Below are 16,177 nucleotides of genomic sequence, written 5' to 3'. Positions count from 1 at the left end.
CATTTTTAGAAACAGGTCAAGTATTAAGGGACGGCCCGATAAGGAAAACAGGTCAAGTATTCCGGGACGGAGGGAGTATTAAAATAGGGATATTTGGTAAATTTGAAAATTAGGTTAACGGATGACTAACGGCGCTTCATTAGTAAGGTATTTTGGGTATTGAGTCATTTGTAAGGGGCATTTGGTGAATTTCTGAAAGTCGAGAGGCATTTAGTGAATTACGTTAAAATTCGGGGACATTTCATGAAGATTTCACATGTCATCCCCTGATGTACTACTAGAATAATTTGAAAGAGATAATCCAACTATTTAAGATGTCACTAGAATTATTACACATTTACACGTGAGTTCAGTGATAGACTGATAGTAAGGCCAAACTTCAACTATTGAACGTGTATACATTACTCATGACATCATTTATGTAAAAATGCACTCGGACTTCATTTATGTAAAATGCACTCGGACTCATGACATCATTTATGTAAAAATGCACTCGGACTTCATTTATGTAAAATGCACTACGACTATCAACAAAAGAATCTATCATATAACAACAAATTACTGAATACAAATTAATCTCATTTTAAGAACTTAATTCATATAGAAACAACAAATATTACAAATCAAAACATTATAGTATAGAGCATACACAGATGTAAAAATTAAAACAAAATGCATAATTTTTATGATTGTAATAAAATAAAACTTCTTTGAACATTTGAAAAGGACGAAAATGCCCCCAATATCGCTACGCACAGGTAGCCACTTCACTAGCACCACCCTTGAGCTCTCTAGGCTCAACATAAACCTGGAGTCCATTCTTCATAAACAGAGTCAAAGACATCTTCTGCTCCACCCGATGACCGGGAACCGGCAATAACCGGTACCGGAGCAACACAGCAGAAGCCACAGATTTCATCTGCAAGTAAGCCAACTCTTTCCCTAGACAAGTTCTTGGGCCTGCATTAAAGGCCACAAACTTATACCCATCCTTTGGCGGTTCAAACCGGTAACCTGAACCAGATACCGGTTCACTCAACCACCTCTCCGGTCTAAACTCCATGCAATCTTCTCCCCAAACCGTTTTCATTCTCCCTACGGAGTAGATCGAGTACGTCACTGTGGACCCCGCTGGAACTATAGTCCCATCTGGCAAAACGTCGTCGTTTACAACGTACTTGAAGTCCTCCGGGACGGAGGGGTATAATCGTAAAGTCTCAGCTAATGCGGCCTTGAGATAAACCAGTTTATCAGCTTCATCAAACTCAAGTGGTTCACGGACCCATTTTTCGGAGTCGTCGCCACGTGTCTGCTTAAGAACCGTTGATATTTCATCGATGATCTTTGCTTCAATCTCAGGGTGATTCATCACAAGCCAGAAGAACCAGCTCAGGGCAACGGATGACGTGTCACGCCCAGCTAGGACGAAGTTCAAAGCGATGCGTTTAAGGACATCGTCGGCGAAAACGTTGCCGTTTTGATCTCTCTTGTTCATGAACCTTGAAAGTAGATCATCAGAAGGGTTCTCTTTTCTTGCGTTAAGTGCTCCTGACATGTAATTTTCCACAACTTGTAAGCTGTTTTGTAATCTTTTTTCAGCTCCTATTTGAAATATCTTTTTTAACCTCCATAAAAAACCTGGGTATAGTAGCCTCTGGAGGGTAGACTCGGTAGCTGAGTCAAAAGCCGATGAAAACGGGTTATCGGGTAGACCCGGTGATAAAGTCATCGGGTCCTTCCCAAAAGTCAACCCACAAATATTGTCGAAAGTAAGCCTAAGAAGCAAGTCTTGTAAATCAACCGGTTTTTTCTCATTTTCAGCGGTTTCCAAAATCTTCCATAGCCGGGTTCTAATAGTCCGGTTCACCCACCGGTTCATGGCTTGACGTAGAGTCCTTGTAGTAAACTCTAGGGCAGCGGTTTTACGTTGTAAAAGCCAAGTTTCACCGTCGCTGTTAAAAATGCCTTGGCCTAGTAAATCATGAAAGGCTGCTTGCCATTGTGGGCCTTTGGGGTAATTATCGAACCGAGTACGAAGAATATGCTCTATATTTTTGGGGTGGCACGTAACCGTGTAAAACCCTTGCTTGTATGCCAAGAAAGGTAAGGCTATGGTGCATGTTTGGTATGTGGCGGCCCCACTGGTTCGCCGGAGATTCCCGGCCATCCAGTCATGGAGGCGGTGTCGGTTCTTGAATAGATATGGGAGGCTTCCAATAAGAGGCCATAGGTTTGGACCTGTATTCAGACGTTTAGACAAGTGAGAGAACCATAACATATAGACTGATACCATGGCCACAATGCCTATAAAGACTTGCATTTGCATGGTGTCCATTTTCTTTTTTAATGTGGAGTTTGTGATAATTTAGTTGTGGTAATAAGCTTTAAGTTATGGGTCTTTGTTTAGGGGGGAGATCGAGAGAAGAGTTAAAAGTAATGATGTGAGAAGTGTGAGAGTAAGGGGGGGTTTAATATATAGGATGGGAATAAAGTTATGAATTGTGGAAAAGGTGTTTAGGAAAAGTTGTTGAGAAATATTTTTTGTGTAAATTTTGAGGATTGAGGTTATTCATTATATTTGCATATGCCTTTTGGTTTTTTCTAGTCGTGTAAGAAATCAATAGGCAAGTAATGGTAACTCGAAGAAGTGTGAGGTGTAAGTTAGATTAGCTACTAGTACAACATTGAAGAACTTTTGGGTGATTATAGTATTCTACGGAGTACTCCCTCCGTCCCGGATTACTTGACCTGTTTTTCTTATCGGGCCGTCCCTTAATACTTGACCTGTTTCTAAAAATGGAAATATTCTAACAATATTATATTATTTCTCACTCCACCCCTATTAACCCGGCCACCTATCCCCTACTCCATACAAAAAATAATTAAAAATTCAACCCCTACTCTCCCCAACCCCACCCCTTTACACATTTTCTACTAACTACATTAAAATAATACCCCATTATCAACTACTACCTATTAAATTAAATAAGTCAATTCAAGTCCCTTAAACTATATGCCGGTCAAAGCGGGTCGAGTATTCCGGGACGGAGGGAGTAGTAAATAAGAAGTACCAATAAGTTAATTAATGTCAGTATGTTTTCTCAATCTTAAATTAAAAATTAACTTTAGTATTGAAAAGTATCATGACTTCCTTGTTTATGCAGGTAGAAGAATATTGAATAGTCTTGGGAAAATTGGATAAAAAGGAATCTTGTAAGATCAAAGAGGGGTCTTACGATCAAACCTGAAGGACCTTGTTGTTTTGGCGTGTACAAGAATATTGAATAGTCTTTAATCTTTATTGATGAATTGGACATACAAATGAGACAAAACCTTTAAATCATGTGAGACATCCTTTAACTATATTTGCTTGACTCGACTTGTGTCAAGGCCTTTAATTTGTCTCTACTTTGCTATGGAAATTTGAGGGCTGGAAGATATGGAACACTGTATAAATGTATAGCTACATGGAACAGTGGAACACTTCCAATTTTAAGGCCGTTATAGTGTTAACATGTGGTTTGATCAATCATACAAAGTAATTCTTATCGCCATATATCAATCATCAATTCATGCATCATCATGGACGAGGACGACCCTTGTTCAACATATATACTCCGTATGAAATGTGTCGCTTGTAAATGAGAAAAAAATAATATTCCGACTATATAGATTGGCGCATAACTAATTATATTTGAAATAAATCTAACTACATATATACACATGTTGAATTACTTGAATGAAAAGAATCTAATAATACACTTAGTAAGACTTTTCAGTTTTCATATATATTGGTCTTCGACATGCACATATTAAAATTAATTAGTTCATATAAACAACTTTAATGTTTGTCCTACCCTACCCCAACCCCGTACGTTCCCCTCCTCCTTAGAGCTGTCAAAACAGGTCATTGGGTCAAATCATCTCGGGTCTCGGGTCTCAGGTCACGAACAGGTCGGATCGTGTCGGGTCACTTTATCATTCGGGGTGCAGGTCAGGTTGGTTTTCGGTCGAGTCATGTCGGGTTTTTTTCTCATTTCGGGTACAAGTCGGGTTCAGGTCGAGTCATGTTCGGGTCGGGTTCAATTTCGGGTTTGGGTCTTATATAGTCAGGTTTGTAGCAGTTAATCTCGAGTTTGGGGTCAAGTTCGGATAGGATAATTTTCGGGTCGGTTAAAATTCAGGTTTGGTTCACTCTGTTGGATTTAATTTGAATTTATTGGACCTGAATAAAACTTGTTAAACTTGACTGAAACATACTCCGTATATAGACTTGCTGAACTTATTGAATTTGAAACTATTATTATTATTTTTTAATTTAAAGATAATGCCCAATAATAGAAGAAACTTAATTAACTAAGTGCAAGTAAATTGGACTCAACAAGTTATATGCTTGCCTTTATTAGAGGAATTGTCCCACCAAACTAATATTGCCTACAAAAGTTAGTAAGACCACAAACTTATTGGCTTCTTAGCTGTTGATAGTCGTAGTCCTAAGCATATTTATCAATTCAAGATCAACAGCTTCTTAGCTAATTTTGTACTCTTCGTTTTAAACGTTAGACCATCCTTAAACGGCTTAAAGTCTTGGAGACGCCAGTGACATAATATAGTTATATACTTCCTCCTCTTCGAAAATATCGCATTATAGTTGACTTTTACTCTTCTAACTATTACTTTGACTCTTAATATTTAAATCGTGTGAAATTAAAAATTATAAAAAATTAATATTTAGAAAATATATATCGATGTGAATCTACCATGACCCCACACGACTAACATTTCCTTACGTACGAATCACAAATAATGGTCAAAGTCGTTGTGTGAATAGTGTAAAAAACAAATTATGTGATATTTCCAAAACGGAAGAGGTACTTCATTTTGTGAGCGGGATGAGGCCGGTAACATTTTCTAATGGTGATCATTATCGGTTCATTCATTTGTTATCCTTCCCTAATTTATGGTTTAGCACCTTGGAAAAATGCGCCTATATAAAGATTTAAACATATACTCCGTAACCAGCAAGTATTGAATTTTAAGTCTTACCAAATTAACTAACCATTGTTGCATTTTATTTTATCTTTTTAGATGCAATTATGCAAGTAGAGAACCATATACTTCGTTTAAGGAGGTCTATCATAATTAGTGTCTACAGCAGTCCTGCATTTCTTTGCCATCAGCAACTTTGTTCGCCCTTGTTGCATTTTATAATTTTATTACTCCATATAAAAGTATTTAAGTTTTTTTTTTTTAAGGTAAAAATTAGTTCCTTGATAAAATATTCATACGACATCTATAATAGAAATCAAAACTAAAAAATACAAAACAATTTAGATCAAACAAAATTCTAATCCGGCAAAACCACGATCGTTGTAGATGAGATCTGACAATGATGAATACCCTCTTTCACATCGCTGTTTGATACAGCCTTCAAAGAGGGGTCTTTCGATCTGTTGTAGCTTTGGTATTGAATTAAATCTGATTCATTTGATTGTAGACGTAAGAACGACATCCGTTGTAACCCCGCACAAATCTTCATCAATAAATCAACTTTTCCTGCGAAATTAAAAACATGGCCCCAAACTCTCACAAGGAGAGAGATAAAACCCAATAATTGGGTAAAAAAGCTCTCCAGTAGGGAGAGAATGGAGTTTTTATTCCGAACATGAAATCAAAAGCTATGAAAAACAAGAAAAAAGGGGGCTTACTATCAACCTAATGGTTGGTGATAGCCCCTAGAAAATTAGGGTTTTTATAAAAGTATTTAAGTTGAAATAGATGAATATTTAATTTTACTACGTAGTACTTTTTTACTATGAAGTAATTATATATGTAAACACTTACGTAGTAAATTAAATTTTGTTCATGACATAACATTGCAACTTTAATTTTATGTGGTTGTTGAAAAACTATTTGTTTTTTCGAAAATGATAAAGGTCGCAATATGCCATCTTTAAACCGTTTTACAAAGATGATATGACATGCTTATGTGTCATGATTTAAATTGGAAACTAAAATAATTAAATTATATAACCTATTATACATATTTCAAAAAAAAGTATAAAAATCTTAATATTCTAATTTATTTCCTTCTATATATCGAATACCTTATTTACATATTTTTATAGGGGTTGTTTGGTTGTGAGAGATTTGAGGGAAAAGGTGCTTTTTGGGATGAATTAGAGGTATGACCTTTGGAAAAAGCTAATTGAGAGTTGGTTACGAGAGGAATGGAAAAGAGTCTTGAGGTGAAAAAGCTATTTTTGAAAAAGCTCAATATAAGAGCTTTTTGCAACTATAGTTTTGAGAAAGGGGATCAAAATTACTATTTTGTCCTACTATTGCCTATGATTACAACCACTATCAATCTTATTACCCTACAAGATCAAACACTTTAATGATTACTCCCTCCGTACTTATTACCTACATATTATATTATAGGATAATTTTACAATAGCTACATTAATTTGGTAGCCACTACAAGCTTTTAATCTCGACCTTATATTTTGATACACGAAATCTACACCATTTATTTTTGTTGACTTGACTTTTGAAGAAAATTAAAAATTAAAAATTAATTAACCTCCAAAAACGGTTTGTTTTCTTTTTAAGAAGATCTTAATAGTGCGTTGGTTCTCAAAGTAGGATGATTTGTATTAATACGGGGTGATTGTTGGGTGGATGAGAGAATATGATGAATAACGATGGTAGTATTTGATTGATAATGTGGTTTTGAATAGACCTGGTTATCGGGCGGGGCGGGTCAGGGTCGGTGCGGGTCAAAAGAGGGTCGGGTATTGAAAGGGTCATTTTTAGCGGGTCGATAATGGGCGGGTCAAAAGCGGGTCGCGGGTCAATAGCGGGTCATTAGTGGGCGGGTCAATAAACGATCAATGAAAAATGAAAAACAAAAGAGCCATGTGCAAGTAAAAGTAAATACGAAGCTATACACGTAATTTTTTGTATCATTACTATTTTAATTTTCAAAATAATTGTAGTATAAGTTTGACCCTATAATGACCCTGTCCAATAAAGGCCCTGTCCAATAAGAGCCCTGCCCAATAAAAGCCCTATTAACTTGACCCTAACCCAATATCCATTGGACTACCCTGTCCAATAACCAGGTCTAGTTTTGAATAACTGTGCCTTTTCTTTTCTTTTTCTTTTTTTTGAAACGCAGTTTTTTGTTTTTGTTTTTTATTTTTTATTTATTTTTATGATTAAATAAATAAGCGGATTAGATTTATTCTTAAAATTAAAGGGTTGAGATTTGCTAAAATTATGGTGGCTACCATTTTATTGTAGCTATTGAAAAACCTTCCTATATTATATGAAAATTAAACAAATTATCAACAATAGTTTTTATGGCTGATGGGGCGAACCATGCCCCACCCAAGCCTGCCCCTAAACCCGCCGGTGATCGTCCGAGTAACCAGTAATGTTGGATTAAAATACAAGTTTAGGGATGAAGTTTTATTACTATGGATACTTGTACTTCATACTTTTATTACTGCCAACCTTACAACTAAAGATGGTCGTGGGACGGGCCGGGTCGGGCTTCGAACCGAGCCCACATGGGCCTAACCAGGTCGGGTCCATGACAGGCCCACAACGTATTGTGTCGGGCCGGGGAGAAAGGTTCAAATAGGGTACAGGCCCGGCCCAAGCCCACGGACTTTTGTGCCGGAGCAGGTCGACCCGTCATGCCTAAGGCTAATTTTACTAAATTTAACGTGTTTTGTCGTGCCGTGCCTTATCGTGCTTTTTCCAAAAAATTAAGACCCAGGCCCGACCATGGCCTACGATTTCGTTCCTGTGCCAGGCTGTGCTTTTTTCGTGCTCAGGTCGGGTCGGGCTTTTCGTGTTGGATCGGGCTTTGGGTTGGGCCGGCCCACAGACCACTAACAGTTGTCAAAATAATTCTTAAAGTATTATCTCTCTCCTACATTTGTAATTTGTATATATTACCGTAAAAAAGTCATTTGCACCAAAAGAAATAGAGCATTCACAACGTTTAAGTAAGAGATAATTGGGCCTTGTGAAGCTCAGCGAGGCGACACTCACCCAGATTTTTGGCTGCATACCTATGCATGCAGAGCTGGGTGCATATGAGCTGGGTGAAGCAGCTAAAATTGAACACGATGATTAAAAAAATGAACATGAAAAAATATCCTTCTTCATATTTCTCTTTTGAAAAATAATAATTTAGGCTAATTAAATAATATTAATTAATATATCATGAACTCTTATACGTCCGCACAAGTTTAACCACTACGTTACATTTCAGTAGATTCGAAAATAAAAAACTAAAAAAATAAAAAATTATGAATATTGATGAATCTTTTTGTTCTTCTATGTTCCTCTTTCTTTTATATTCTTTCTCTCTCCTCTGCAACTTTTCTCCATCTTAATAGTTCTTATTTACCCCTCCTCGTCGATGAATTTTCTACCATCAATTGCAAACGGATTGAGTTCACCAACTTCTCCTCCACTTCTTCTTCGACTCTGTCTTTTTTCCTCCATGTTAAGTTCTGAAAATTGAACATTGAACATTTTTTAATTAAAAATAAACTTGACAGGATATCAAACATAGTATGAACATTAAATTTCTAAAACTGAACATTGAGTTTTAAAAATTGAACACAACCAAGAACAATAGGTGATTTTTTTTTTTTAGTTTCTAAAAAAAAATCACCTATTATTGATTTAAACACACTTACTCCAGAATCGAGTATTAAATATTTTAACAATAATTTAAATTTACAAACCCAAAAATCCGAACATATATATATATATATATATATATATATATATATATATATATATATATATATATATATATATATATATATATATATATATATATATATATCCTTATTTATGAACATGAAACTTAAGAAATTGAACTATCACACAAAATTATTGAACATATATTAGTTTTAATAAGTTGAATTTAGTTGAACATGATTTTATATAAGTTGAACACAAGACTTTAGAAACTGAACATCACACAAAGGTATTGAACATATATTAGTTTTATAAGTTAAATTTAGTTGAACATGATTTTGTATAAGTTGAACATAAGGCTTGAGAAACCGAACAACACAGAAAAGTATTAAACATATATTAGTTTAATAAGTTAAATTTAGTTAAACGTGATTTTGTATAAGTTGAATATAGGATTTGAGAAACTGAATATCACACAAAAGTATTGTACATATCATAGTTTTATAAGTTGAACATATGACTTGAGAAACTGAACATCACACGAAAATGTTCTTATTTATGAACATATCATAGTTTTATAAGTTTAATTTAGTTGAACATGATTCTTTATAAGTTGAACATGAGACTTGAGAAATTGAACGTCACCTAAAAATTTTCTTATTTGTGAACATCATCTTTTATATGTGGAACATGATGAATTATAAACTGAACATGACAATATTTAGACAACGCCATTTCTGATCTTTTATAGTAAAGAATAATGAACATCTGCTTATTATTGTTGCGGCTTGCCTTTTAGTTGAACATGATTCTATATAAAGTTGAACATAAGACTTGAGAAACTGAACATCATACAACGTGTTGAAGATATCATAGTTTTATAGGTTAAATTTAATTGTACATAATTCTTTATAAGTTGAACATGAGACTTGAAAAACTGAACATCACTCAAAAGTATTGAAATATATTAGTTTTATAAGTTAAATTTAGTTGAACATGATTTTGTATAAATTGAACATAAGACTTTGAGAAATTGAACATCACACCAAAGTGTTGAAATATCATAGTTTTATAAGTTAAATTTTTTTGAACACGATTCTTTATAAGTTGAACACGAGAGTTGAAAAACTGAACATCACACAAAAGTGTCTATGTAAACGGTAGGTGGTTAGGCACTTTTTCACAAAATCAAACAATAAGCGACTATCCTTATTCTGATTGACTATATTCTTCCCATTAGATATTAGAACAACTTTTTGATCCATGTTTGGCCTGTCTGCACCTAATCATCAAATCATGGAGATTAGTAACTCCTACTTCCTAAACAGTGCATCTCTATCTGAATTAATATATTGCTCAACAATTAGAAATCATCAATTTCTTTTGTATATTTTACAAAAAAATTGCAAAAATTGACAGCACCTTCGGCTAAAATTATTCCTAATCCTCGAAGCCTTGACCATGAACTAAAGAAGAAAAAGAAATCTGGCATATGAAATATATTCAGATCGAGTTGGAATCGCTGGTAATAAAATCAATTGATATTTATAATATTGACAGTATTAAAGAGAAAATGTCGCAAGTTTACCATAGGTTTTGCTTAGAGCGTCGAAAATTCGGTCCCTACCAACCCTAACAGTAGGCATGACGGCTTGTGTTCTTTCTCTCTCTTCTTATGTAGATTGCTGGTTGAGGCCATGGTGAAGGAGGCGAGAAATTAGAGGACGAAGAAGCAGATGAACAAAACGCCGGCGATGGAGGTAATCGCTGAGAGAAATCGCCGAGAAAATCGATTGTTGTTAGTGATATTGTGATGGAGGTGGTGGTGGCGACGCCGATGAGTTGTTGGTGATATTACGATGGAGGTGGTGGTGGTTGTTAGTTTATGATACATATGACATTACATAGATCATGCGGAAACAACCATTAACCCAGGACAACATATTATTTACACATAATCATATAGCATAATTTAGATGCATACTCTTTGTTGCGTGCCCTCCCTAGCTGCGCCCGAACCGAACAAGAACAAGTCTTTTAGGACTCCAAGTGTCGTCCCTCCGTAGATAGTCCACAGCACGTCCGGATCCGCCTTAAGATTGACCAACTAGAATCGCCCTTAAGGTACTAGAAAATTTCGGCACTTTTATGAGCAAGATGTGTGTTTTAGTTTTCTCTCAAAAACTCACTTTTTGAATACTTTGAAACTTGTTATAAATTGTGAGCCCTAGCCTCATATTTATAGGGGTATGGAAAGGGAATCGAAATCCTATTCAGATACAAATTAATTAAACCTAGAATCCTACAAGAACTCTAATTTAATTAATTTATCAAATAGAATTAGGAATTTAATCATTAACCGAACTCTGCATGTTTTAGGAAACGTGCACGAACACAAACACTTGCACACACACGCACGGCAGCCACGATGGGCCCCATGCGTGCGCGCGAGCAGCAGCCCACGCAGCGCCCGCGCGCGCTGCGCGCTGCGCAGCCTGCTGGGCCTGGCCTTGCGCTGGGCCTGGCGTGGCTGTTTGTGCGGCGCGCTTGGCTTGCTGGGCGATGGCCTGGCTTCGTGCTGGGCCTCGTCCGGCAGGCCTCGTCCGATGCTTATTCGTACGATGCGCTTCCGATTAAATTTTCCGATTCCGGAATTCATTTCCGATACGAACAATATTTAATATTTCCGATTCCGGAATTAATTTCCGTTTCGAACAAATATTTAATATTTCCGTTTCCGGAATTATTTTCCGATTCTGGCAATATTTCCATTTCCGATAATATTTTCCGATACGTACCATGTTTCCGTTTCCGGCAACATCTACGACTTGGATAATATTTATATTTCCGATACGATCCATATTTCCGTTTCCGACAATATCATCGTTTCCGGAGTATTCATTTCTTGCCTGTGACGATCTTAGCTCCCACTGAAACCAAGATCCGTCGGTTCCGAATATTCATAGATGGAGTATTTAATGCCATTAAATACTTGATCCGTTTACGTACTATTTGTGTGACCCTACGGGTTCAGTCAAGAGTAAGCTGTGGATTAATATCATTAATTCCACTTGAACTGAAGCGGCCTCTAGCTAGGCATTCAGCTCACTTGATCTCACTGAATTATTAACTTGTTAATTAATACTGAACCGCATTTATTAGACTTAACATAGAATGCATACTTGGACCAAGGGCATTATTTCCTTCAGTGGTGTCGCCGGTGATTCGCCATGGGCACTAAAAATGGAGAGAGAAAATGAGGTTTGATGAGAGAGAAAATGTTAAGAGGTTAGAGGTGAGAGAAACATGAGTATGTGTATATGATGTGATGTTGTTTGGGCTCCTATGCATCTAGAGATAGGTGCATAGGTATGTAGCCATTAATTATTAGCGACACTCACATATGTGTGAGCAAAAATATATCAATGGGCAATTAAGTCATTTAAGAGAGATAAAAACGCCATTTTCACAAAAATAAAAACCCCATTTTTCACAAAAAAAACACCATTATTCTATATACATTTGTTCTTATTTTATACCATTTTTTTATTTTCCATACCATTCCTTGCAATTTGGTCATTTCAGTTTTTGTTGGGTCCAAGGGATGATTTTGGTTTATTATATTACCCCTTTGATGTGTTAATGATCTTTTACCCCTAGTAATGCGTTGCATTTTGAAACTAATGATTTAATGAACAACTAATCTCTTTATAGGATACTGGATACGGTTTTAGGGATTATCATCAACTCGTCGATCGTAACAATTCGAGCGCAGATTGCGAAGGGCTCTACTTGAAAAGATGTGAAAACTTTGAAAATCACTACTCGCGTCAAGTTAAAGTACGAGTACTCGCGTCAAGTTAAAGCGTTGGAATGCGAGTGATGCTTTAGGATGCAAAACGTATAATTGTTGTGATTGTAATAATTAAATATTTTCTCTAAATTTGCGGTAGGCAGATCTATTTTATCATTGTAGATAACATATGGCTGATTACTAATGATATTGTTCTTCCCCATAAAATAAATAAATAAATAAATAAAACTCTGTAATATAACTTTTTTTAAAGGAACTTTGTACTCCCTCAGTCCCTTAACACTCGACCCGATTTGACTTTTTGCACTGTTTACATAATTCACTTTGACCCTATTTTATTTCTAGCATATGAAAACAAATGTTAGTATATAATATATTGTTGGCTTCGTCTTAATATATATTTTCAAAATAGTAATATAAGTTTTTATAATATGTAGTTAAAGAAATTGGTGGTCAAATTTGTGCATTGACAAACGTGTCCAGTCAAAACAGGTCGAGTATTAAGGGACGGAGGAAGTAATATTTAACTTCTTCCCTTTCTTATTTTAGTTAAAGAAATACTTGGGCCTTGATACTATAGTTGAATTTCTAGTCCATCTTTAATTTTCGTACTACTCCTTACTCCGCCCAAATTTTTGGCTGCATAGCTATGCATGCAATTTTGCATGCATATGCGCTAACAGGCATGCAACTGTTTTGTTTTAGCATTTTTAGCCTTCATTTTTTAGTGTATTATTATGTTTCTCTCTTTAAGTTTTTTTTAAAAAAAATTTAATTTTTAATTTTTTTTTTTTACTTTTTGATCATGCTTGTTTTACAAAAAAAAAATCTCATTATTTGAGTAAGCTGCAAACACACAAATTGGTATTTAAAGTAATTTAATGAACATTCACTGCTTCCTCTATTTTAGAGGTTGTTGCCTCTTTTCTCTTTCTATGCTTCTAATTTTTATGATTCTTTCCTTTCGACTTCCACCTTTTTCGCTACAACAGTCTCTTTTCTCTTTCTTCTTCTTCCTTATTTGCAGATTCTTTTTTGGTTGCTCCGCCTTCAATTCTTCTTCAATTCTTGCAGCCTCTCTGAATATCATATCTTCCATTTCTAAATCAGCTTTTTGTTGTTGTCGCATTCTTATTAACTTTTTTCTTCTTGCGGGAAAATCATAACGTTTTTAGTTGAACATTGTTCTGTATAAGTTGAACATAAAACTTGAGAAACTACACATCACAAAAAATTATTCTTATTTATGAAATTATTATAGTTTAATAAGTTGAATTTAATTGAACCATAATTCTTTATAATTTGAACATGAGACTTGAGAAACTGAACATCACACAAAAGTGTTCTTATTTCTGAACATCGTCTTTTATAAATTGAACATCATGTTTTATAAGTTGAACATGATAAATTATAAACTGAACATGACAATATTTAGACAACGTCACTTTTGATAGAATAATGAACATTTTCTTATGACTGTCGTTGCTTGCATTTTAGTTGAACATGATTCTGTACATAATTCTTTATAAATTGAACATGAGACTTGAGAAACTGAACATCACATAAAAGTATTAAACAATATTAGTTTTATAAGTTAAATTTGGTTGAGCATAATTTTTTATAAATTAAACATAAGGACTTTAGAAACTGAACATCACACAAAGTGTTGAACATATCATAGTTTTATATTGAATTTAGTTGAACATTATAAATTATAAACTAAACGGGAAATCACTTTTTTAGTGGCATATTTATCCTACGAGGAAAACACCCAAAAACAAAGTATCCTTACAATCGTCCACTGCCTTACACAAAATGCTCAGTGTATATTATCAAAGCAAATGACGTTAACAATTTCATAACTCCTGGAATTTGAAGTCCAATAGTAGAAATCACTAATTTCTTTAATAAGTTGAATTTAGTTGAACATGATTCTTTATAAGTTGAACATGAGACTTGGGAAACTGAACATCACACAAAAATGATCTTATTTATGAACATATCATGCTTTAACAAGTTGATTTAGTTGGACAAGATTCTCTGTAATTTGAACATGAGACTTCATAGATTGAACTTCACACAAAAGTGTTATTATTTGTGAACATCATCTTTTATAAATTGAACATCATATTTTATAAGTTGAACATGATGAATTATAAATTGAACATGACAATATTTAGACGATGACTCTTCTTAATTATGTGGTCCTCGTTCTTAATATTATCCAAATATATCTTTATCAATTATTTTATTACGTACATTTACACACAGTTCATTCTCCGCACCACACACTCTATTTCTTTATTTCACATCTTTTGATTTTTAAGTTGAATAATGAGTGCAATTAAAGTAAACTTGCAAATAAATTAAATAAATCAATTAATAGGGTGAAGGAGCAGAGAATACTTGACCAAAGATCTCTTCCGCGAGCTTGACATTGTTATTCTCATCCCTAACAACCATATAGTTCACCTGCTTTGACTCCTCATCAACCTCCGACATCCTCCTACCAATAGATCGCTTCACGGAAAATGAACCTTCGAAACCCTAACAGAAACGTAGATCTGAACATACAACTAAGAGATCGGAACTCCGACGAAAGCATCATCATCCTAAGCAAAACAATTAAAAAAAACCACAAATTAATTAGCAAAAACTCAAAAATAGCAATTGCAGCTTCGAGAAGCAAATGAGAGAGAAAGAGAGAGATACGGATGAGGAGGAGCTGCGAGTGCGGCCATGGTGAAGGAGGCGAGAAGGACGAGGAGAGGACGAAGAAGCAACGGTGGTGGTGGTGCCGGTGATTCTCCATGGTTGCCAAAAATGGAGAGAGAAAATGGGGTTTGATGAGAGAGAAAAGGGTGAGAGATCAGAGGAGAGAGAAAAATGAGTATATGCTGAATTCGTTGGTGATATTAAATGAAAAAAACGTTGTCGTTTCACTGCATATGCATAAATAGATAGGTGCATACCTATCTATATATTAATTATTACCTTACTCCGTATCAGTCTATCATACATTAATTATACAACAATGAAAAGCCCAAGTGAATGAAATTATGCTCAATTGCTCACCTTTCAAATTTCGCATCCCACTTTATTTTAGGGCTTGAGTAAAATTATCCAAAAAATAAAAAACCTGAAATCCGATCTATACCCAATCCGAAAAGTTAGTATCCGAACTGATATGGCTACTCAATCCAAAAATTTGGCTATCATTTGCGGTTACATATATAACTAGTTTTGGGGTTCGTGCGATGCCCCGTGTCATTACTTGGATAACTTTAACTATGATTTTTTGAAGAAAAAAAAAACAACAATCATAATTAACTCATACTCTTATTACGTTATTGGTTTTATCATCACTTATTAATATTTCATTTTAAAAAATAACATGTACTTAGTAGCATAACATAATCAAGTAGATAAGTCATTAGTATTTGAATAAAATGGTCATGAATTTGAATATGAGTTTTTAGAATATACATGGATGACATGAAATGACATGTGTCTAATAAAGGAAGGAGAGCACCACATAACGTGATAGACTTTCTTACAAACGTCTTTTAATAAGTATAGATTTTGAAAATATTTCACACAAATATTAAATAACGATCTGATATTTTTTTTTTCCAA

At 34.8% G+C, this 16,177-nt stretch overlaps 1 protein-coding gene and 1 long non-coding RNA gene across 2 annotated transcripts; both read right to left on the bottom strand.

Annotated features, from left to right (window-relative positions):
- Positions 1-562: 562 nt before the first annotated feature.
- On the bottom strand, positions 563-2,450 carry LOC110803013 (cytochrome P450 86A1). The gene has a single exon (XM_022008468.2). It carries the CDS (start codon positions 2,333-2,335, stop codon positions 749-751), a length of 1,587 nt encoding a protein of 528 aa, XP_021864160.1. The 5' UTR covers positions 2,336-2,450; the 3' UTR covers positions 563-748.
- Positions 2,451-13,443: 10,993 nt separating this feature from the next.
- Positions 13,444-15,390, bottom strand: LOC130466207 (uncharacterized). The gene is made up of 3 exons (XR_008926218.1): positions 15,254-15,390; positions 14,948-15,153; positions 13,444-13,728 (listed from the first exon to the last, which is right to left on the bottom strand). It is a non-coding gene; the product is annotated as an uncharacterized lncRNA (long non-coding RNA).
- Between the last annotated feature and the right edge of the window lie 787 nt (positions 15,391-16,177).

This window comes from Spinacia oleracea, chromosome 1 (genome assembly GCF_020520425.1).
Source record: "Spinacia oleracea cultivar Varoflay chromosome 1, BTI_SOV_V1, whole genome shotgun sequence".
Taxonomy (NCBI): domain Eukaryota; kingdom Viridiplantae; phylum Streptophyta; class Magnoliopsida; order Caryophyllales; family Amaranthaceae; genus Spinacia; species Spinacia oleracea.
This window is presented reverse-complemented; position numbering and strand designations above follow the sequence as displayed.

Coding starts and splice junctions, on each gene's coding strand:
- LOC110803013 (XM_022008468.2), bottom strand. CDS start 2,335: ATGGACACCATGCAAATGCAAGTCTTTATAGGCATTGTGGCCATGGTA.